A 25592-nucleotide genomic window follows, 5' to 3' on the forward strand; every position below is an offset into this window, starting at 1 on the left:
GTCTTCTGATGAAAGCAGGACATCAGCAAGTCGTGCCTTTACCATTGTGTTCATTGTTTTGTTAGACAACCTTATTTCCTGCCAACACAAAAATACTCGAAGGCATCATGTCATGTTTGTCTGCAATGTTCGTTCAGGTGTCTAGGTTTCAAACAATCAATGCTGTGCATTTCCCGTGGTACTCCTGCTTCTAGTTGTAGTCATCATGTAGTTACCTCTAAAGACTGTAAGTTTGCAATCCGTGCGCCTTTTGCTCCATGGCAGTGTCATTCTTAAGTTAGACATATAACACAAAACTGGTCTGTGAGTTTTATTCAGGTAGCCATTTTAGAATGGTTTGGAATAATCGCTGCCATGTCACTTGTAGCTATATGGTTAACGCGTTCATGCACAATGGAATTGCACGGGCACTCCACCAGTCCAATGCAAACTATTTTTTTACCGCGTTAATTAGTACGTATTTTTGATGAATTGTTGATTTTGGACTTCCTACGTCACAAGCAACAAGTGGCTGTTGCTGTAAAAGGGTAAAATACGAAGGAAGTTGATGTTCTTGTTCTGGCAGAGCTGCTTGCAGTTCAGATGCATGCATCTCGATCGAATGTGGTTTTGCTAATGCAGACACACGAATACGGTGTGACCTGCGATCCATTTCATCGGTAGCCATGTCAGCATGCATGAGTGAGTGGGGCCTGGCTTGTTAACCCTCGGCCACAAGATCGGCCAGGTAGGTAGCTAGAGCTGGTTTGCTCACGTGCTCAGTTCGCCTTTCGTTTTGGCCGTAGCAGTGCCATTCTTACGTGGAAGCATAATATAAGTACTCCTTCCGTTTCTAAATATAAATCTTTTTAGACATTTCAAATGGACTACAGCATACGGATGTATGTAGACATATTTTATAATATAGATTCACTCATTTTGCTCCGTAGGTAGTCACCAGTTGAAATCTCTAAAAAGACTTACATTTGGGAACGGAGGGAGTAGATGTTAACCTTTTGGTGCCGATTTTTGGAGATTCCCCTTAATCAGATCAAATCAAATGAACATATAAAGAATGTTCCAACGAGCAGGTCGTCACTCAGCGAATATATATCTATATATAGTTTATAAATGCAAAACATAATTAATATCCTGATGATCATATGAGTGAGTGATCGATCTGGTGTCAGGTGCCCATCGGTCGGTCGGTAGTACTCACGCCCAACCGCGCGTTCCATGCAGCGCGTAAGAGCATCTTCAATAGATGGTTAAAATGTAAAAATAACTAACTTTTGAACTGTCTGGAGAAAAAACACTGCTCCAACAGACGGTCCCTATGCAAAATAATTTGGACCGTGGCCTTCTCGTAATGTAAAATGCAACACCTCGCGATGCAAATACACATCACGAGATGCATCTGGTCCGAAACTAGCCGCCGCCCGCGAACGCCAAACCGCCACTTTATTTCTGTTCCCGCCCGCCCGCCCGCGACCTCCCGCCTGTCCGCCGCCTCCCCGCCGCCTCCACACCCCGCCGCACGCCGCCCGCATCAGATCCGGCGCCGCCCCGCCCCCTGTCGCTGTTTCCAGGCCGGCCCGCCGCCCGCCCGCCGCGGATCCGGCCCCGCCGCCCGCCGCTGTTTCCACGCCGCGTCGCCGCCCGCCCGCCCCGCAGCTCCACACCGCCGCCCCGCAGCTCCGCCACTACCCCACCCGCCGACCGCTGACCCGCAGCTCCGCCTCGCACGCCGCCACCGCCCCGCACGCCGTCGCCGCCCCGCAGATCCGCCCCGCCCGGCTCCGTCCGCCACCGCCCCGCCCGCCACCGCCTTGCCCGCACGCCGCTCCCGATGGCGCCGAAGAAGACGCCGAAGGGCAAGTCGGGCTTCTTCGACGTGAGGCAAAAGCCGTCCGGCAACTGGGGTGTGGAGTTCTCCGACGCCGGAAGGCGTTGGTGGATCGGCACGTACCCCTTCGCCCACGAGGCCGCGCGTGCCTACGACGTGGCGGTGTGGCGTGCCGAGAGGCCTCGGTCGCACCTCAACTTTCCAGAGATCGAGAGTCGGGCGGTAGCGGAGATGCTTGTGCCGCAGGGCATCAACATGAAGGAGATCACGACGAAGAAGAAGAAGAAGATGAAGAAGCCGTCGGTTGTCGTCAGTGCTGGCGAGACCGATGAGGAGGCGATGGCGAGGTTTGCTCAGGAGCATCCGGAGTACGTCCAGGCCGAGCTAGAGTACTACTGGAAGCGTGAGGCGGAGCAGAAGAAGAAGGGGCCGAAGAAGGAGGATGAGGACGGTCCCTCGACGGTGATCCCCATCGAGTCCTCTTTCGAGGAGGACTGGGCAGACTTCTCGGAGGAGGAGGAGGGGTGCGACGACCCGACGAAGGAGGAGTTCTGGGAGCAGTTCCGTAGCTCCGATGAGGAGTAGTTTATCTAGCAGTTTGAATAAGTAGTAGTTGAAGTTGATGTATGAAACTATGTTGAATTTGATGTTTGAACTATGTTGAATGGACTAGTAGTATGTCTTTTTACATCTTCATTTTGGACCATCTATTGGAGTTGTTCATTTGGACCATCAATTTGGACCATCTGTTGGAGATGAGCTTTTTTCGGAGCTCCAAAACACACTTTTTGGCGGTCCAAATTTTACATCTCTGGTTTTGGACCGCCAAATTTTGGACCATCTATTGAAGATACTCTAAACAAGTCATTCCTTCCTTCCACGTACGGGCGCGGCTGGCTGATGTGTTGGCTTCCCTCACGTATGTATGTGTTCAGAACAGGTCCAGGTCCAGGTCCGGTGGTGCCCGCCCGGCCTCTAAGGCCTTGTACAATGGTAGGTGTTTAGGAGAACCGAGTTTTTCTTAAGCATCGATGCTTATTTCTACAGGAGAGGTGCTTAATTAAGCGTATACCCTCTATAAATAAGTACCGGTGCTTTGAGAAAAACTATTTTATTTTTTTAAGCACCTCTGCTAAGCATCTTTAATTGTACAAGTCCTAACAGCCTGATGCACCTCCCTAAAAAACAGCCTGATGGACCGCTGGTTCAGTAGTTTTGACAACATTTCAGGATGCACTCGTACTGACGTGGTGGTGTAAATAATGGAAGCATAATGGAAGCTCGCGTCCGGCTCCCTCCGTTCCGGGCACGCTCGGTCTGGCCATTTCAGGCTCTGTTCGGTACGCAGGAATCTCACAGGAATTTTTGGAGGATCAGTTTCCTTAGTAATTTTCACCTGTAGTGCGTTCGTTTCACAGGAATCTGGTAGCCTGTTCCAGTGGAAAGTCACGTGAATCTGTACTTTTCACAGGAAATGAAAAATCCACCGGAACCTCATGTTCTGACCGAGGCGCGAGGCTAAGCTTTTGCTATAGTGCGGTCCAGCCGAATAAATAATGGTTGCATGGGAGGTCATCACTTTGAGACAATAAAAAACTCTAATCAGAGGTGAGAACGTCCATCTCTTCACTATACTCCAAAGGCTCCATTTCCTGCACACCGAACAGGCAGAAGGCTTCATAGGCTCGCTCTAGTCACTCGACTCTATTCCTGTGCAGTTACTTATTCCTTCATTTTTTCTGCCTCCAAACCGAACGGAGCCTCAGGGTCTCTTTGATTCAAAGAATTTTTATAGGATCTTTAAAGGATTAGAATTTTTAGGAATTTTTCCTACGTTGATCGTTTGATTCGTAGGATTGAATCTTGTAGGATTTTTTTCTAAGGATTCATTTGTACACATCCATTCCAACCTTTTGGAAGAAATCCTTTGTTTTTTCCGTGACACAGTCAAACAAACTCAAATCCTATAGAGATTCAATGGACATGCCATTTCAATCCTACGTTTTCCCTATTCCTGTGTTTTTGCAATCCTATGAATCAAAGAGGCCCTCATCAGTTTACTGATGGTTCACAATCACCGTGGCCACGGCAGCGGCGGCGGAATCCAACTCCAACACGCGCGCCGCGCACGGCACGACGTCGACACGCACCGCGGTCCGACCCCACCCTAGTTGAGTTGGATTGGACACCCGCTGGATTCCAGATTCCGCCCGGCTCGGAGGGGAGCGCGACCGCACTGGCCGGCCACTGCGCCCGCCACGCCCACTCCGTCGGCAAGCGGCGCGCGCCCCGTGCCTTCCTCTTCGTCTCGTGCGCCCGTTCGTAGCTCAAACACGCACGCACACACAGCCGTGCACGCCGCCCACGAGCGCACAACAACGTACGTACGTCCACCACGCAGGAGGCGAAAGCATGGCTTTACGGCCGACCTACCGGGTCCCGCCGTCGTCACGGGCCCATCTGTCATGGACACCACCCCCTCGGTTCACAGTAGTGTACTACAGTAGTTGGAGACTCGCTGGATTCCAGATTCTGTGTGTTCACCAAGCAAGCAACGGCACTAGGCCGCCTCGCCTTGCCCGTGTTTTTTAACCACCAGATTCCCTGGACCACAACTTTATCTATCCATCCTCTTTTTATTTCCTTCCTTTCCATTCCCCATCTTTTTCTTTTTCTTTCTGCAAGACCTTTATTTCTTTCTCGGCGTCAGCCGTAGTAGCTTTTCTAGGGGCCGACTGGCCGTCGCACTCCCTCTCCTTTGTGCGTGCAGGCAGTGCATTTGCCTCAATCTATTGTGGGCTTGTGGCTGCGGAATCTACAGCCGGACCTCTCAAACCTGCTTCATACGTTCGGACGGGCCGTCCGGTCATTGACCAATTAAATTTTTTTATCCAGACGGACGCCTCAAATGAGTCTCAAACCCCCGGGCTGACCGGCACCACCCTTATCCAGCCCAAATATGGGGCAGATATGGGGGCGTCCAGGCATGCCCGCCACGTCGGACCGACGAAGGGGTCCCACCCGGAAAGGCCCTTAAACCCAGCAGTCCGAAGCTCGTCTCCTCGGTCGGACCGGTGGCGCCGCGTGGCGCAGCTCCGGCGGGCCGCGTATTACATTGCCCGGCTATTTAAGTTGACCGGCGGCACCGAAACCCTACCATCCATCCATCCATCCTCCTCCCGTCCGCCGCCGCCACTTTCCACTCCACCTGTCCACCTAGTAGTCATGCCCCCACACCGCCGGATGAGGAGCGAGCCATTTCTGACGCCGGTGCGCCGGCTCGAGCTCCTTGAGCAAATCCGGGCTAGGCGCGAAGTCCGGATCGCCGCGGGGCTACCTCCGGATGCAGTGGATTCAGAGGAGGAGTTGGAGGAGGTAGTGGTCGAGAAGGAGGACGACGAGGAGGAGGAGTATGACTTTAAGAAGGAGAAGAAGGATGTGGGGACGCTGGCGACGGGGATCTGCAAGCGGAGCAGCAGGCCATCCTCGATTCCCTCCTGTCGGAGTCGGCTGCGGAGGCAAGACGCCGTCGCCGGCAGGAAATGGAGGCGCAAGAGGCCGCGGAGGAGGTGGAGATGCTCGCCTACGTACATTGATGAGGTCGAGCAGGAGGAGGATGAGCCGGAGCCCTCCTACCCGCCCGTCCAGCCGGTGCCCGGCACCATCGTCCTAGACATCTCTGACGACGAAGAGTAGCTAGGGTAGTACGTAGGATTTCTTTTGCATGCTTTGTATGGATCTAGGGGATGAAATATGAGAGAAGTGGATGCAAAATGCCTAATTTGAGGCGTGACCGATCAGTGTCCGCGGACGCGCCCGGGCGCGTCCACGGGCGTTGGAGGGGCCGGATTTGCCAAGTCCGACTGTAGATGCTCTAAGACCAACTCCAGCGCACCGACCCAACTAAACCTGGATTCATTCATTTGGGTCATTAGACGCGTCGTCCGTCCTTTGTTCGTGCATTTCTGGGTACTGCGTCCAACCGGCTGGCTCATTTGGTCTGTTTCGGCCAGGTTTTTTCAAGAAACATACTTTCATCATTAACCATAATAAGTAGTGTTGGCACGCGAAAGCACCGTGCAACACCAGGATATTTGCCGTGCTTTCGTGACGACGAACGATTGCTTTACGAGCAAAGCAACAAAGATGTCATCGCTTTCGTGGAGGAGAACCGGCCACTTTCCAGCGCAAAACGGCAAGATCGCCAAACCCTAGGGCTGCTAGGGCTCGGCAGGAGAAGAACGATGGAAAATAAACGTACATGAAAAAATAGATTGTTTTGTTTATAGATTGATTGTTATTTTCCTCAATGGGCCGTGGCCTATTTATTAAGGCACGCGGGACTTGGCGTACACAGAAGTACTTCTCGTACAAGTATAGAACTTCAAAACTAAACCGATCAGGATCTGATTCGGTCACCATGTATATTACTCTTTGCCTTATATGAATATATAAAATATTTTGGCCACATCGCAATCACAGCCCAAGTTATACACATACGTATAAATACCCTTGAGCCTACAAGGAAAATAATAAAATACTCCGGCAAGGTCGCTAATCACACCAGCTAATAATGATTGATCATTCATCATGTATTGTTGCATCTTCTCATACGTGACTCTCCATAGCTCATGCAAGAATCCTTCATCTTAGCAACCACAGTTTAGCCCAGCATACGAAAATTTGTTCAAGTAGCAGCTAATCCATGCGAAACTCCATATATTTGTCCTGGGTAAATAACTTCAGTTGGCCTGATCTTCTGATGTGTCATCTGCACTGGACTATGACCACGCCTGCATTTTAAATTAAACAACAAGGGCAAATATGAAATGGACCAATAATATGGCCACAATCATTTAAATTAATTGGCCGATCATACAAACTATTAGCCAAATTACACCATGAACACATGCCCCCTGTTTTTGGTACAATTATATTGACCAAAAATACTAGAGCAATTACCGTAGGATGAAGCCGATCACTGATCATATCATTACTCAGGGCGATGTCCAAAGATACATCGGCCAAATTTGCTTGGGGCGATACTTGGAATAACATATCGGCCACAACATGTTCAGGCCTCCTGTCACATGCTAGGATAGTACTTCTTCAAATATTTTCCATTGAGAGCTTTCGACAACTTATCTCCCTGCAAAGATTGTACAAAATATGAATTTCCAGGAACAATATGTATAATTTTATACGGGCCTTCCCAGCTCGGCGACCATTTGCCGAATTTCCTATCTTTAGTTCCAATAGGTAAAATCGTTTTCCACACTAAGTCTCCTATTTGAAACGATTTCTCTCTCACCCTTTTATTATAAGCCTTGGCTACTCTTAATTTCTCCTTCTCAATTTCTCGCAATGCTCTCAATCTCTCTTCTGAAATGTCATCTATCTTATCCATCATTAGATCATTATAATTCACAGCCGACAAATCATTTTGTCTGGCCACTCTAAGAGCTTGTAAATTAACCTCTACAGGTAACACCGCCTCCTGACCATATACTAGCTATCCGATGAGCCCATAAAGCTTCCAAAAGTACTTCATGCCATCTTTTCGGATGCTCCTCAATTTTCTTTTTGGTAAGCTTAATTAAAAATTTATTGCTAGATTCGGCCTGTCCGTTAGCTTGAGCATAATAAGGCGACGAATTTAACAATTTAATTCCTAAAGATTCGGCAAATTCACGAAATTGATGAGACATAAAAGAAGCACCTTGATCAGTAGTTAAAGTTTGAGGAATACCGAATCTATGAATAATATGCTCTAAAACAAAACTAATAACCTTTTTGTGAGTCATATTTTTCAAAGAAACTGCTTCAGTCCATTTAGTAAAATAATCTGTGGCAACTAGGACGAAGCGATGTCTTTTAGAAGACGAAGGATGTATTTCACCAATAAAATCTAAGCCCCATCCTCTAAATGGCCATGGCCTAATTATGGGATTTAACATAGACGCGGTCGCTAACTGTACATTACCAAATTTTTGACATGCCTCACAACCTTTATAGTACCGAAAACAATCCTCTAGCAAAGTCGGCCAATAAAACCCCGCTCTTTTTAACAACCATCGCATTTTGTGAGCCGACTGATGCATTCCACATACCTTCATGCACTTCACCCATAGCTATTCTAGACTGATCAGAATCTAAGCATTTTAAAAATAACCCATCTATTGTTCGGCGATACAACTCATCATTAAACATATTATATTTTAAAGCTTGTCGCCGAATTTTCCTATCTCTTGTTAGACTTGGATCCTTTAAATGATTAACTAGAGGAACTGTCCAATCACTTAATTCTAATTTATTTGAATCTGCAGTACATTGTACAGCTATTTGTTCAACTGTACTAGGCCCAAGTGTACCCCGTGGCAAAGTATCCATCATTATAGACTCAGCATGCATCGGCTTGTTTATTATAAAAAACATTCCTTTACTAATGTGATAACCGGATGCTTGCTGTGCTAAACAATTAGCTCTAGAATTCTCTTCTCTAGGTATATGATGGATGGTGAACGTATCTAGAGACTTAATTATGTCTAAACATCGGTCCAAATAACTATTTCATAATCCATCAAAACATTGAAATTCGCCTTTAATTTGTTGTACTACGAGAAGCGAATCCCCAAAAGCATCTACATCCTTTACGCCCATATTAACTAAAGTTTGTAAACCAAACAGTAAAGCCTCATACTCAGCTTGGTTATTAGTGCAAGGATATTCCAAACGGACCGATCTATCATAAAAAACATTATTAGGTGAAACTAAAACATTACCGACGCCTTGCCCTTCCCTACAAACCGATCCATCAAAATAAAGCTTCCATGGGCAAACACTAACATAATTAATGTTTTCATCATCTTTAATCCTATGATCAACAATGAAATCGGCGATAACTTGACCCTTCATAGCATGCAACGATTCATATGTTAAATCATATTCTATTAGTGCATAAGCCCCTTTCCAATCCTACCACTAAGAATTGGTTGTTGCAACATATACTTAATGACGTCAGCCTGGCAAGCTACTACACACATAGTAGAAAGAAGGTAAGGCCGAAACTTGGTACATGCATAGTATAAAGGTAAGCATAACTTTTCGATAAACACGTACCGACTTTCGGCGTCGAGCAAACGACGGCTTAAGTATGCAATGATGTATTCTTTCCCGCTGACCTCTTGAGCCAACACCGCACCGATCATCCTATCTTCTGCGGCAATGTACAGCCTGAACGGCGCACCGGACTTGGGCGCCCGCAATATTGGAGGATTCGACAAGCATCGTTTTATATAATTAAAAGCATCTCGTTGCTCTGCCCCCCAAGTAAATTCGGTTTCATTCTTTAGCCGAAGTAAAGGAACAAACGATTCAATTTTGCCTGCAAGGTTAGATATGAATCGCCTCAAGTAATTAATTTTTCCTAACAACTTTTGCACATCCCTTTTACACGTGGGTTCCTCCAAATTTCTAATTGCCTCCACTTTCTTAGGGTCAATCTACATGCCATTTTCATGAATTATGAATCCTAAAAACTTACCAGCCGACACGCCAAAAGCACATTTGAGTGGGTTCATTTTTAATCCATACCGGCGCATCCTTTCAAAAGCTAATCTTAAATCGGCTAAATGATGATCAAAGCCATCCGATTTAACAACTATGTCATCAATATATATTTCTAGTACAATGCCTAGAAGATCATGAAAAATTAAATTCATAGCTCGTTGGTATGTAGTGCCGGCATTTTTCAACCCAAATGTCATAACGACCCACTCAAATAAACCAACAAAACCTGGGCAACGAAAAGCAGTCTTAGACATATCTTGTTTGGCCAGAAATGTTTGATTATAACCCGCATTACCATCTAAAAAGCTAGTCACCTTATGTCCTGATGCATCATTAATAAGCATGTCGGCTATAGGCATAGGATATTCATCTTTCGGAGTAGCCTTATTCAAATCTCTAAAATCAACACAAATTCTAATATTACCAGTATTTTTCTTTTCCACGGGCACAATATTAGGAACCCCATCTGCATATCTACACGGTCGAATAAACTTAGCTTTTAACAACCGATCAACTTCTTCTTTGATGCGTTCATACAAATTAGGATTGAAACTTCTACGAGGTTGTTTATGCGGCCTAAAACCAGATTTAATAGGTAATCTATGCTCTACTAAATCTCTACTCAAACCGGGCATCTCAGTATAATTTCAAGCAAAGCAATCAAAAAATTCTTTAAGTAATAAACATACCTTACTTTTCTGATCGGCTTTCAGGTTAGCTTTGATAAATGTAGGCCTCGGAATACTTCCATCACCAATATCGATTTCTTCAAGTGGATCAGCCGATGAGAATCCCTGTCCAAGCTTTTCCATGTTATCAAAATCTTCAATAGTTTCATGCATATCGTTCTTTCCGGAACGATACTCCTCCGTGCGTCTTTGCAGCCACTTAATACTGTCGTCTTTATTCATCATTTATATAGATAAATCATTAAGCCAAGCTACATTAGCCGGCTGTGCATTTATAGGTACAAAACCATCTCTACCAATACTGACATAATCATAGTCCGATAAATCCCTACCGGTCAAACATCGCATCTCACCGTGTTGCCAATCAACCGGCGCGTCTGTCAAAGCAATGCATGAAGAATTATCGGCCTCAATCGCCTCCACATCATCATTAACCCACTGAATTAAGCATTGATGTAAGGTAGAAGGGATGCAACAATTTGCATGAATCTAGTCGCGTCCCAATAGAATATTATACCGGCCTTTGACATCAACAACAAAAAACGCAGTCGGCAACGTTTTGCTTCCGACTGTGAGCTCCATCACCCTTAGCCTCGGACAATTCCCCTGAGAATCCACTAAGTCCCATGGTCTTCATTAACTCGCTCTCTTTTCGGTTCAGTTTAGAAAATACCGAAAAAGGCATAATATTAACACCTGCGCCGCCATCAACAAGCATGCGCCCAATAGGCTTACCATCAATGTGACCTCTGATAAATAATGGCTTTAGGTGCTGCCTATGCTTCTCTGGTTTCTCAAATGTAGCATTCTTTGGACCAAGAACAAGTTCAGCAATTTCAGCCTCGGGCGCGCGAAATTCAGCAAGCAACGCGAACATCATATTAACATCCATATCAGTTGGTACATCTTTATTATTCTTTGAATTTTCTGCAATAATGGTGTCATCCGTATTTTTATTTTCCTCCGCTGCGATGCGCTTCTCCTTCTAAGTCTTTGTAGGTACCATTGGTTTATCCAGATTGAACCATCCATCGCGCTTCTTCTCAGCTATCTCTTCCTTTATTTCCAATATCCGCAGTCGCTGTACACGTCGTTTCTGAGTGTGAGTAAGTCCATTCGGGCACCACTGAGGTGCTGGTTTAGTCCCTGGCGCGACTGACTTAATTTGGCTACCCCGGGGTGTTGGGAATCGTAGCATAATTTTAAAATTTTCCTACGCTCACCAAGATGCATCTATGGAGTCTACTAGCAACGAGGGGAAAGGAGTGCATCTACATACCCTTGTAGATCGCGAGCGGAAGCGTTCCAATGAACGTGGATGACGGAGTCGTACTCGCCGTGATCCAAATCACCGATGACCGAGTGCCGAACGGACGGCACCTCCGCGTTCAACACACGTACGGTGCAGCGACGTCTCCTTCTTGATCCAGCAAGGGGGAAGGAGAGGTTGATGGAGATCCAACAGCACGACGGCGTGGTGGTGGATGTAGCGGGTCTCCGGTAGGGCTTCGCCGAGCTTCTGCGAGAGAGAGAGAGGTGTTGCAGGGGAGGAGGGAGGCGCCCAAGGCTGTAGGTTGCTGCCCTCCCTCCCCCCTTTCTATATAGGCCCCCTTGGGAGGGGGGCCGGCCAAAACCCATCTAGGGTTGGGGGGCGGCGGCCAAGGGGTGGAAAGGGGTGCCTTGCCCCCCAAGGCAAGGGGGAAGCTCCCCCCCCAGGGTTCCCAACCCTAGGCGCATGGGGGGAGGCCCAAGGGGGGCGCCCCAGCCCACTAAGGGCTGGTTCCCTTCCACTTTCAGCCCACGGGGCCCTCCGGGACAGGTGGCCCCACCCGGTGGACCCCCGGGACCCTTCCGGTGGTCCCGGTACAATACCAGTAACCCCCGAAACTTTCCCGGTGGCCGAAACTTGACTTCCTATATATAATTCTTCACCTCCGGACTATTCTGGAACCTCTCGTGACGTCCGGGATGTCATCCGGGACTCCGAACAACTTTCGGGTTTCCGCATACATATATCTCTACAACCCTAGCGTCACCGGACCTTAAGTGTGTAGACCCTACGGGTTCGGGAGACATGCAGACATGACCGAGACGCCTCTCCGGTCAATAACCAACAGCGGGATCTGGATACCCATGTTGGCTCCCACATGTTCCACGATGATCTCATCGGATGAACCACGATGTCGAGCATTCAATCAATCCGTATGCAATTCCCTTTGTCAATCGGTATGTTACTTGCCCGAGATTCGATCGTCGGTATCCCAATACCTTGTTCAATCTCGTTACCGGCAAGTCTCTTTACTCATACCGCAATGCATGATCCCGTGACTAACGCCTTAGTCACATTGAGCTCATTATGATGATGCATTACCGAGTGGGCCCAGAGATACCTCTCCGTCACACGGAGTGACAAATCCCAGTCTCGATCCGTGCCAACCCAACAGACACTTTCGGAGATACCCGTAATGCACCTTTATAGTCACCCAGTTACGTTGTGACGTTTGGCACACCCAAAGCACTCCTACGGTATCCGGGAGTTGCACGATCTCATGGTCTAAGGAAAAGATACTTGACATTGGAAAAGCTCTAGCAAACGAAACTACACGATCTTTTATGCTATGCTTAAGATTGGGTCTTGTCCATCACATCATTCTCCTAATGATGTGATCCCGTTATCAATGACATCCAATGTCCATAGTCAGGAAACCATGACTATCTATTGATCAACGAGCTAGTCAACTAGAGGCTTACTAGGGACAGGTTGTGGTCTATGTATTCACACATGTATTACGATTTCCGGACAATACAATTATAGCATGAATAATAGACAACTACCATGAACAAAGAAATATAATAATAACCATTTATTATTGCCTCTAGGGCATATTTCCAACAGTCTCCCACTTGCACTAGAGTCAATAATCTAGTTACATTGTGATGAATCGAACACCCATTGCGTCCTGGTGTTGATCATGTTTTGCCCTAGGGAGAGGTTTAGTCAACGGATCTGCTACATTCAGGTCCGTGTGTACTTTACAAATATCTATGTCTCCATTTTGAACACTTTCACGAATGGAGTTGAAGCGACGCTTGATATGCCTGGTCTTCCTGTGAAACCTGGGCTCCTTCGCAAGGGCAATAGCTCCAGTGTTGTCACAGAAGAGTCATTGGGCCCGACGCATTGGGAATCACCCCTAGGTCGGTAATGAACTCCTTCATCCAGACTGCTTCCTGTGCTGCCTCCGAGGCAGCCATGTACTCCGCTTCACATGTAGATCCCGCCACGACGCTTTGCTTGCAACTGCACCAGCTTACTGCTCCTCCATTCAAAATATACACGTATCCGGTCTGTGACTTCGAGTCATCCAGATCTGTGTCGAAGCTAGCGTCGACGTAACCCTTTACGACGAGCTCTTCGTCACCTCCATAAACGAGAAACATATCCTTAGTCCTCTTCAGGTACTTCAAGATATTCTTGACCGCTGTCCAGTGTTCCTTGTCGGGATTACTTTGGTACCTTCCTACCAAACTTATGGCAAGGTTTGTTGGGAATCGTAGCATAATTTAAAATTTTCCTACGCTCACCAAGATGCATCTATGGAGTCTACTAGCAACGAGGGGAAAGGAGTGGGTCTACATACCCTTGTAGATCGCGAGCGGAAGCGTTCCAATGAACGTGGATGACGGAGTCGTACTCGCCGTGATCCAAATCACCGATGACCGAGTGCCGAACGGACGGCACCTCCGCGTTCAACACACGTACGGTGCAGCAACATCTCCTCCTTCTTGATCCAGCAAGGGGGAAGGAGAGGTTGATGGAGATCCAACAGCACGACGGCGTGGTGGTGGATGTAGCGGGTCTCCGGCAGGGCTTCGCCGAGCTTCTGCGAGAGAGAGAGAGGTGTTGCAGGGGAGGAGGGAGGCGCCCAAGGCTTAGATCTTGCTGCCCTCCCTTCCCCCCACTATATATAGGGCCAAGGGAGAGGGGGGGGCGCAGCCTTGCCCCTTCCTTCAAGGAAGGGTGCGGCCGGGGGGGAGTCCTTCCCCCCCAAGGCACCTCGGAGGTGCCTTCCCCCTTTAGGACTCTCCCTTCTTTCTTATCTCTTGCGCATGGGCCTCTTGGGGCTGGTGCCCTTGGCCCATAAGGGCCAAGGCGCACCCCTTACAGCCCATGTGGGCCCCCGGGGCTGGTGGACCCCCTTGGTGGACCCCCGGACCCCTTTCGGCACTCCCGGTACAATACCGATAAAGCGCGAAACTTTTCCGGCGACCAAAATAAGACTTCCCATATATAAATCTTTACCTCCGGACCATTCCGGAACCTCTCGTGACGTCCGGGATCTCATCCGGGAATCCGAACAACTTTCGGGTTTCCGCATACATATATCTCTACAACCCTAGCGTCACCGGACCTTAAGTGTGTAGACCCTACGGGTTCGGGAGACATGCAGACATGACCGAGACGCCTCTCCGGTCAATAACCAACAGCGGGATCTGGATACCCATGTTGGCTCCCACATGTTCCACGATGATATCATCGGATGAACCACGGTGTCGAGGATTCAATCAATCCGTATGCAATTCCCTTTGTCAATCGGTATGTTACTTGCCCGAGATTCGATCGTCGGTATCCCAATACCTTGTTCAATCTCGTTACCGGCAAGTCTCTTTACTCGTACCGCAATGCATGATCCCGTGACTAACGCCTTAGTCATATTGAGCTCATTATGATGATGCATTACCGAGTGGGCCCAGAGATACCTCTCCGTCACACGGAGTGACAAATCCCAGTCTCGATCCGTGCCAACCCAACAGACACTTTCGGAGATACCTGTAATGCACCTTTATAGTCACCCAGTTACGTTGTGACGTTTGGCACACCCAAAGCACTCCTACGGTATCCGGGAGTTGCACGATCTCATGGTCCAAGGAAAAGATACTTGACATTGGAAAAGCTCTAGCAAACGAAACTACACGATCTTTTATGCTATGCTTAGGATTGGGTCTTGTCCATCACATCATTCTCCTAATGATGTGATCCCGTTATCAATGACATCCAATGTCCATAGTCAGGAAACCATGACTATCTGTTGATCAACGAGCTAGTCAACTAGAGGCTTACTAGGGACAGGTTGTGGTCTATGTATTCACACATGTATCACGATTTTCGGACAATACAATTATAGCATGAATAATAGACAATTACCATGAACAAAGAAATATAATAATAACCATTTATTATTGCCTCTAGGGCATATTTCCAACAGTCTCCCACTTGCACTAGAGTCAATAATCTAGTTACATTGTGATGAATCGAACACCCATTGCGTCCTGGTGTTGATCATGTTTTGCCCTAGGGAGAGGTTTAGTCAACGGATCTGCTACATTCAGGTCCGTGTGCACTTTACAAATATCTATGTCTCCATTTTGAACACTTTCACGAATGGAGTTGAAGCGACGCTTGATATGTCTGGTCTTCCTGTGAAACCTGGGCTCCTTCGCAAGGGCAATAGCTCCAGTGTTGTCACAAAAGAGAGTCATTGGGCCCGACGCATTGGGAATCACCCCTAGGTCGGTAATGAACTCCTTCATCCAGACTGCTTCCTGTGCTGCCTTCGAGGCTGCCATGTACTCCGCTTCACATGTAGATCCCGCCACGACGCTTTGCTTGCAACTGCACCAGCTTACTGCTCCTCTATTCAATATATACACGTATCCGGTCTGTGACTTCGAGTCATCCAGATCTGTGTCGAAGCTAGCGTCGACGTAACCCTTTACGACGAGCTCTTCGTCACCTCCATAAACGAGAAACATATCCTTAGTCCTTTTCAGGTACTTCAGGATATTCTTGACCGCTGTCCAGTGTTCCTTGCCGGGATTACTTTGGTACCTTCCTACCAAACTTACGGCAAGGTTTACATCAGGTCTGGTACACAGCATGGCATACATAATAGACCCTATGGCCGAGGCATAGGGGATGACACTCATCTCTTCTATATCTTCTGCCGTGGTCGGGCATTGAGCCGTGCTCAATTGCACACCTTGCAATACAGGCAAGAACCCCTTCTTGGACTGATCCATACCGAACTTCTTCAATATCTTGTCAAGGTATGTACTCTGTGAAAGACCAATGAGGCGTCTTGATCTATCTCTATAGATCTTGATGCCTAATATATAAGCAGCTTCTCCAAGGTCCTTCATTGAAAAACACTTATTCAAATAGGCCTTTATACTTTCCAATAATTCTACATCATTTCCCATCAATAATATGTCATCCACATATAATATGAGAAATGCTACAGAGCTCCCACTCACTTTCTTGTAAACACAGGCTTCTCCATAAGTCTGTGTAAACCCAAACGCTTTGATCATCTCATCAAAGCGAATGTTCCAACTCCGAGATGCTTGCACCAGCCCATAGATTGAGCGTTGGAGCTTGCATACTTTGTTAGCATTCTTAGGATCGACAAAACCTTCCGGCTGCATCATATACAACTCTTCCTTAAGGAAGCCGTTAAGGAATGCCGTTTTGACGTCCATCTGCCATATCTCATAATCATAGTATGCGGCAATTGCTAACATGATTCGGACGGACTTCAGCTTCGCTACGGGTGAGAAAGTCTCATCGTAGTCAACCCCTTGAACTTGTCGATAACCCTTAGCGACAAGTCGAGCTTTGTAGATGGTCACATTACCATTTGCGTCCGTCTTCTTCTTAAAGATCCATTTGTTTTCTATGGCTCGCCGCTCATCGGGCAAGTCAGTCAAAGTCCATACTTTGTTTTCATACATGGATTCTATCTCGGATTTCATGGCTTCTAGCCATTTGTTGGAATCCGGGCCCGCCATCGCTTCTTCATAGTTCGAAGGTCCACCGTTGTCTAACAACATGATTTCAAGGACAGGGTTGCCGTACCACTCTGGTGCGGAACGTGTCCTTGTGGACCTACGAAGTTCAGTGGCAACTTGATCCGAAGCTTCATGATCATCATCATTAACTTCCTCCCCGTCGGTGTAGGCACCACAGGAACATTTTCCCGCGCTGCGCTATTTTCCGACTCGGAAGGGGTGACTATCACCTCATCAAGTTCCACTTTCCTCCCACTCAATTCTTTCGAGAGAAACTCCTTCTCTAGAAAGGACCCGTTCTTGGCAACGAAGATCTTGCCTTCGGATCTGAGGTAGAAGGTGTACCCAATAGTTTCCTTAGGGTATCCTATGAAGACGCATTTTTCCGATTTGGGTTCGAGCTTTTCAGGTTGAAGTTTCTTGACATAAGCATCGCATCCCCAAACTTTTAGAAACGACAGCTTAGGTTTCTTCCCAAACCATAATTCATACGGTGTCGTCTCAACGGATTTAGACGGTGCCCTATTTAAAGTGAATGCGGCAGTCTCTAAAGCATAACCCCAAAATGAGAGCGGTAAATCGGTAAGAGACATCATAGATCGCACCATATCCAATAGAGTGCGATTACGACGTTAGGACACACCATTTCTCTGAGGTGTTCCAGGCGGCGTGAGTTGTGAAACTATTCCACATTTCCTTAAGTGTGTACCAAATTCGTGACTTAAATATTCTCCACCACGATCTGATCGTAAGAATTTTATTTCCTGTCACGTTGATTCTCAACCTCACTCTGAAATTCCTTGAACTTTTCAAAGGTTTCAGACTTGTGTTTCATTAGGTAGACATACCCATATCTACTTAAATCATCAGTGAGAGTGAGAACATAACGATATCCTCCGCGAGCCTCAACACTCATTGGACCGCACACATCGGTATGTATGATTTCCAATAAGTTGGTTGCTCGCTCCATTGTTCCGGAGAACGGAGTCTTGGTCATCTTACCCATGAGGCATGGTTCGCACGTGTCAAATGATTCGTAATCAAGAGACTCCAAAAGTCCATCTGCATGGAGCTTCTTCATGCGCTTGACACCAATGTGACCAAGGCGGCAGTGCCACAAGTATGTGGGACTATCGTTATCAACTTTACATCTTTTGGTATTCACACTATGAACATGTGTAGCATCACGTTCGAGATTCATCAAAAATAAACCATTGACCAGCGGGGCATGACCATAAAACATATCTCTCAAATAAATAGAACAACCATTATTCTCAGATTTAAATGAGTAGCCATCTCGAATTAAACGAGATCCAGATACAATGTTCATGCTCAAAGCTGGCACTAAATAACAATTATTGAGGTTTATAACTAATCCCGTGGGTAGATGTAGAGGTAGCGTGCCGACGGCGATCACATCGACCTTGGAACCATTCCCGACGCGCATCGTCACCTCGTCTTTTGCCAGTCTCCGTTTATTCCGTAGTTCCTGTTTTGAGTTACAAATATGAGCAACCGCACCGGTATTAAATACCCAGGAGCTACTACGAGTACTGGTAAGGTACACATCAATTACTTGTATATCACATATACCTTGGGTGTTGCCGGCCTTCTTCTTGTCCGCTAAATATTTGGGGCAGTTCCGCTTCCAGTGACCACTTCCCTTGCAATAAAAGCACTCAGTCCCGGGCTTGGGTCCATTCTTTGATTTCTTCCCAGTAACTGGTTTACCGGGCGCGGCAACTCCCTTGCCGTCCTTCTTGAAGTTCTTTTTACCCTTGCCCTTCTTGAACTTGGTGGTTTTATTCACCATCAACACTTGATGTTCTTTTCTGATCTCCCCTTCCGCTGATTTCAGCATTGAATATACCTCGGGAATGGTCTTTTCCATCCCCTGCATATTGTAGTTCATCACAAAGCTCTTGTAGCTTGGTGGAAGCGACTGGAGGATTCTGTCAATGACCGCGTCATCCGGGAGATTAACTCCCAGCTGAGACAAGCGGTTGTGCAACCCAGACATTCTGAGTATGTGCTCACTGACAGAACTGTTCTCCTCCATTTTATAGCTGAAGAACTTGTCGGAGACATCATATCTCTCGACCCGGGCATGAGCTTGAAAAACCAGTTTCAGCTCCTCGAACATCTCATATGCTCCATGTTTCTCAAAACGCTTTTGGAGACCCGCCTCTAAGCTGTAAAGCATGCCGCACTGAACGAGGGAGTAATCATCAGCACGTGATTGCCAAGCGTTCATAATGTCTTGGTTCTGTGGGATTGGTGCATCACCTAGCGGTGCTTCTAAGACATAATATTTCTTGGCTACTATAAGGATGAGCCTCAGGTTCCGGACCCAGTCCGTATAATTGCTGCCATCATCTTTCAGCTTGGTTTTCTCTAGGAACGCGTTGAAATTGAGGACAACGTTGGCCATTTGATCTACAAGACATAGTGTAAAGATTTTAGACTAAGTTCATGATAATTGAGTTCATGTAATCAAATTATTTAATGAACTCCCACTCAGATAGACATCCCTCTCGTCATCTAAGTGAAACATGATCCGAGTTTAACTAGGCCGTGTCCGATCATCACGTGAGACAGACTAGTCAAGATCGGTGAACATCTCCATGTTGATCGTATCTTCTATACGACTCATGCTCGACCTTTCGGTCCTCCGTGTTTCGAGGCCATGTCTGTACATGCTAGGCTCGTCAAGTCAACCTAAGTGTATTGCGTGTGTTCCGAGGCCATGTCTGTACATGCTAGGCTCGTCAACACCCGTTGTATTCGAACGTTAGAATCTATCACACCCGATCATCACATGGTGCTTCGAAACAGCGAACCTTCGCAACGGTGCACAGTTAGGGTGAACACTTTTCTTGAAATTATTATAAGGGATCATCCTACTTGCTACCGTCGTTCTAAGCAAATAAGATGCAAAAACATGATAAACATCACATGCAATCAAATAGTGACATGATATGGCCAATATCATCATGCTCCTTTGATCTCCATCTTCGGGGCACCATGATCATCTTCGTCACCGGCATGACACCATGATCTCCATCATCATGATCTCCATCATTGTGTCTTCATGAAGTCGTCACGCCAACGATTACTTCTACTTCTATGGCTAACCCGTTTAGCAACAAAGTAAAGTAATTTACATGGCGTTATTCAATGACACGCAGGTCATGCAAAATAATAAAGACAACTCCTATGGCTCCTGTCGGTTGTCAAACTCATCGACATGCAAGTCGTGATTCCTATTACAAGAATATGATCAATCTCATACATCACATATATCATTCATCACATCTTCTGGCCATATCATATCACATAGCACTTGCTGCAAAAACAAGTTAGACGTCCTCTAATTGTTGTTGCAAGTTTTTACGTGGTTTGTGGGTTTCTAGCAAGAACGTTTCTTACCTACGTATGAACACAACGTGATTTGCCAATTTCTATTTACCCTTCATAAGGACCCTTTTCATCGAATCCGTTCCGACTAAAGTAGGAGAGACAGACACCCGCTAGCCACCTTATGCATCTAGTGCATGTCAGTCGGTGGAACCTGTCTCACGTAAGTGTACGTGTAAGGTCGGTCCGGGCCGCTTCATCCTACAATACCGCCGAAACAAGAAAAGACTAGTAGCGGCAAGAAGAATTGGCAAACTCAACGCCCACAACTGCTTTGTGTTCTACTCGTGCATAGTAACTACACATAGGCCTGGCTCATGATGCCACTGTTGGGAATCGTAGCATAATTTTAAAATTTTCCTACGCTCACCAAGATGCATCTATGGAGTCTACTAGCAACGAGGGGAAAGGAGTGCATCTACATACCCTTGTAGATCGCGAGCGGAAGCGTTCCAATGAACGTGGATGACGGAGTCGTACTCGCCGTGATCCAAATCACCGATGACCGAGTGCCGAACGGACGGCACCTCCGCGTTCAACACACGTACGGTGCAGCGACGTCTCCTCCTTCTTGATCCAGCAAGGGGGAAGGAGAGGTTGATGGAGATCCAACAGCACGACGGCGTGGTGGTGGATGTAGCGGGTCTCCGGCAGGGCTTCGACGAGCTTCTGCGAGAGAGAGAGAGGTGTTGCAGGGGAGGAGGGAGGCGCCCAAGGCTGTAGGTTGCTGCCCTCCCTCCCCCCCTTTTTATATAGGCCCCCTTAGGAGGGGGGGGCGGCCAAAACCCATCTAGGGTTGGGGGGGCGGCGGCCAAGGGGTGGAAAGGGGTGCCTTGCCCCCCAAGGCAAGGGGGAAGCTCCCCCCCAGGGTTCCCAACCCTAGGCGCATGGGGGGAGGCCCAAGGGGGGCGCCCCAGCCCACTAAGGGCTGGTTCCCTTCCACTTTCAGCCCACGGGGCCCTCCGGGACAGGTGGCCCCACCCGGTGGACCCCCGGGACCCTTCCGGTGGTCCCGGTACAATACCGGTAACCCCCGAAACTTTCCCGGTGGCCGAAACTTGACTTCCTATATATAATTCTTCACCTCCGGACCATTCTGGAACCTCTCATGACGTCCGGGATCTCATCCGGGACTCCGAACAACTTTCGGGTTTCCGCATACATATATCTCTACAACCCTAGCGTCACCGGACCTTAAGTGTGTAGACCCTACGGGTTCAGGAGACATGCAGACATGACCGAGACGCCTCTCCGGTCAATAACCAACAGCGGGATCTGGATACCCATGTTGGCTCCCACATGTTCCACGATGATCTCATCGGATGAACCACGGTGTCGAGGATTCAATCAATCCGTATGCAATTCCCTTTGTCAATCGGTATGTTACTTGCCCGAGATTCGATCGTCAGTATCCCAATACCTTGTTCAATCTCGTTACCGGCAAGTCTCTTTACTTGTACCGCAATGCATGATCCCGTGACTAACGCCTTAGTCACATTGAGCTCATTATGATGATGCATTACCGAGTGGGCCCAGAGATACCTCTCCGTCACACGGAGTGACAAATCCCAGTCTCGATCCGTGCCAACCCAACAGACACTTTCGGAGATACCCGTAATGCACCTTTATAGTCACCCAGTTACGTTGTGACGTTTGGCACACCCAAAGCACTCCTACGGTATCCGGGAGTTGCACGATCTCATGGTCTAAGGAAAAGATACTTGACATTGGAAAAGCTCTAGCAAACGAAACTACACGATCTTTTATGCTATGCTTAAGATTGGGTCTTGTCCATCACATCATTCTCCTAATGATGTGATCCCGTTATCAATGACATCCAATGTCCATAGTCAGGAAACCATGACTATCTGTTGATCAACGAGCTAGTCAACTAGAGGCTTACTAGGGACACGTTGTGGTCTATGTATTCACACATGTATTACGATTTCCGGACAATACAATTATAGCATGAATAATAGACAATTACCATGAACAAAGAAATATAATAATAACCATTTATTATTGCCTCTAGGGCATATTTCCAACACGGGGTACTTTGGCCTGTACTAGCGTACTTCTGTTTTTCCGGCGAATGTTTTATCTCTGGCCGGAAAACTTCTTTGTTGAGCATATACATTACTAGCATTAAACTTCTGGCCACATACATTGCTTGAATCCCAACGTGCATGTGTACTAGTATTAGACTTGATACCTTTGTACGCTCCTGGAGCATAACTTCCCATGACCAAATCAACTTGTGAGCTTGCCGATTTAGACATTTGACTAGCATGTGAGGACACCACAAATGGCTTGTCTGATTGTGCATGCATGCTATGCCCAGAACTAGTTTTTTCCTCACATTGATTAGGTCGGCCCATTGGCTGCACCTTCACACCATTGTTTTCCTCTGTACTAACAATTTCCTTTGGGATCGATCCTAGTTCAACATCATTGCTTGATTCGGTGCGATTGAGAACAACCTCATCTGATTGATGTTCCACCACTTTCAGCCTGGCACCAAAATCATCTGGACATTCTACTGGTTTAGGTTCAGCACGCTTCACCGGCATCCATACTCGCTTGTGGTCGCCCTTATAGTTTCTGCCCTCTGCATTGCGTACCGGTGATCGACTTCCTCGAATCTCATTGGCGTCATGTGACCTAGCTCCTTCATTAAACCGAGCTCTTTTCTCATGTACACTTGGTCTGAACATAGGCATCGGTGGGATCCATCCCGGCTGAAAATAACCTGCTGGCCCTGTAGGATATGGCGCCCAAGGATTAAACCCCCATGGAGGAAACTGCGGATACATAGGAGGTGCACAACCCCAATATGTCGGCTCAATTGCAAAATACAGCTGTTGGTCATGGGCACTTCCTTGCCATTGCTCATGACTGCGAGGTCCAAAAGGAGATCCAGGACGCTTATTACCTCCGAGCCGATTAAACACATTGCTGGTCTTGCGTGAGGTATATTTTTCCAACAACATGCTAACTGTCGGCTTTGGCCTTGGAGCTTGTGTCCTCCCTCCGTTGACTTTCCACACTCCTATTTCTGGATTTTTTGGTTTGATCATCCTTGGAGGAGCACTGTTATCAACAACATTTTTCTCTCTTGCGGATTCGGTCTGATCCGACCGAATAAGCATTTTTTTACTCTCAAGCTCGACCACATTGATAGGAAAAGGGTCACTGTCGAGCTTCATCTTAAAACCTTCTGTAAACGTCAATCGTCCTTCATTGATGGCCGATTGCACCTGTCGATGAAACACGTTACAATCATTAGTAGCATGAGAAAAAGAATTGTGCCACTTATAATAAGCTCTTCTACCCAATTCTTCTGGAGGTGGAATTACATGACCCTCCCTCACTCTAATTAATTTATTTTGCAGTAACATATCAAAAATTCTATCACACTTGCTTACATCAAAAGTATATTTAGTTTCGTCTCTTCTAGCACGTGTAGGTTTCAAAGCAGAACATGCAAAAGGTTTTGACTTTGGCGCTTGAACCCATTCGGCTACACATATATTAACATCATCCTCACTAGCCGAATCACTATCATAATCTAAGGCATTAACCGCATGATTATCTTTCTCTTTATTTCTGTTATCTTTAAACTGGCTATATTGTTTAATTTCCTTAACCCGGTTTTCTTGCGCCAAAGCCTTCTGCAAAACTTGGTTAACATCTAAAAATTCTTGCCCTTCTAGTTTATCCTTAATATGAGCGAGTAAACCCGAAAAGGCAAGATCGGCTAAGTCCTTTTCGGCTATGGTCAAGCTGAAACATCGGTTTTTGACATCCCTAAACCTCCTAATATAATCATGAACATGCTCATTATATTTCTGCCTAACCATAGTTAAATCTGAAAGCCGAAGTTCTGTTTCACCACTATAAAAATACTCATGAAATTTTTGCTCCAATTGTGCCCATGTTGAAATAGAATTAGGAGCAAGCGATGTAAACCAAGTAAATGCAGTACCGGAGAGAGATAAAGGAAATAATTTTAATCTAAAAACATCCGATGTGCCGACCTCGCTGCATTGTGCTAAAAATTGTCCTACATGCTCAAAAGTAGATCTACCATCTTCCCCTGTAAATTTAACAAAATCCGGAATTCTAAAACCACGAGGATATGGTGTCGAGTCAAAGTAATCAGGGTATGGTTTTTGATATGCACGTGCTCTACCCTTAGGTTCTAAACCAAATTCTCTAAGTATACTAGCAAGCTGATCCTTAAAATTATCATTGGGCTATAGAGAACTAGTTTGTGGATCAGATGGAACACAAGCACGTGGCGAAAGCTCCGGCAACGAAATTTGAGCATGTGAAGTTTGCAACGGAGACCCACTAAAGTATGAATCGGGTACCGGCCCATACGGAACCCCGGTACCAACAGGCGGCAGTGGTGGCGTACTATATGCCACTGTCCGATAACTAGGCTGCTGCAAATTAGAATTAAAACCAAAACTTCGGTTATTGCTATTGTGATTTTGTGGAACCGAAGTCGAAACGATAGGAGCAATAGTACTAGGAACAAAATTATTAGCCGAAGTGCCCACATAACTCTAGCCGTCTTGATTATTTGTTAAAAGGACAGGAAGCTGCGTAACGTTAGCCGATGCACTAGGTGTATGTATATGATTAGGCAAATTAATGAATCCGCTATTTTGTGGTGACATCGGCTTTTTCCCAGAATATTCATCATTGACTTGCAGCACTAATGAGCGTACATGACCAGGTAGACAATTTTCAAGATCTTTATTAAACTGTATCTTAAATTCTTCAAGTCTATTAGCTACTGCTCGAGTAATTGTACGTGTCATATTTTCCATATCAGAACCATATTTACTAGCTACGGACACATCAATTAGATGAGCAATTTCTTCGGTTGAGGTTTTTACCTGAGTGTTGAACGCATCAGAAGGGCTCGGAACTACGTTTTTGACGACGTCGTTCCTCGTCTTCGCGTATCTAGCCAACTTCAGCTTCAGCCTCTCAACCTTTTCTTTCTCAAGCTCCTCTTCAAGCTCGCGCCGATCATTTTCCGACGGATCATCGAGTGTGACGGCTATGACGTTCTCCGGGTCGATGTCGCTCCCATTCTTGGACTCGGTACTCATCATGTAGCTCTTCTTCTTCTCGTCCCCAGCGGAGTCGCTAATTGTGCTGGCACACGAAATCACCTTGTAACACCAGGATATTTGCCGTGCTTTCGTGACGACGAACGATTGCTTTCC

The 25592-nt window shown here is 46.8% G+C and overlaps 1 protein-coding gene across 1 annotated transcript; it reads left to right on the forward strand.

The window, feature by feature from the left end:
- The first annotated feature begins 1828 nt into the window (after window positions 1-1828).
- Window positions 1829-2410, forward strand: LOC123168682 (ethylene-responsive transcription factor 2-like). The gene has a single exon (XM_044586551.1). The coding sequence runs from the start codon at window positions 1829-1831 to the stop codon at window positions 2408-2410; it is 582 nt and encodes a 193-aa protein (XP_044442486.1).
- The last annotated feature ends 23182 nt before the right edge of the window (window positions 2411-25592 follow it).

Source organism: Triticum aestivum, chromosome 7D (genome assembly GCF_018294505.1).
Source record: "Triticum aestivum cultivar Chinese Spring chromosome 7D, IWGSC CS RefSeq v2.1, whole genome shotgun sequence".
Taxonomy (NCBI): Eukaryota; Viridiplantae; Streptophyta; class Magnoliopsida; order Poales; family Poaceae; genus Triticum; species Triticum aestivum.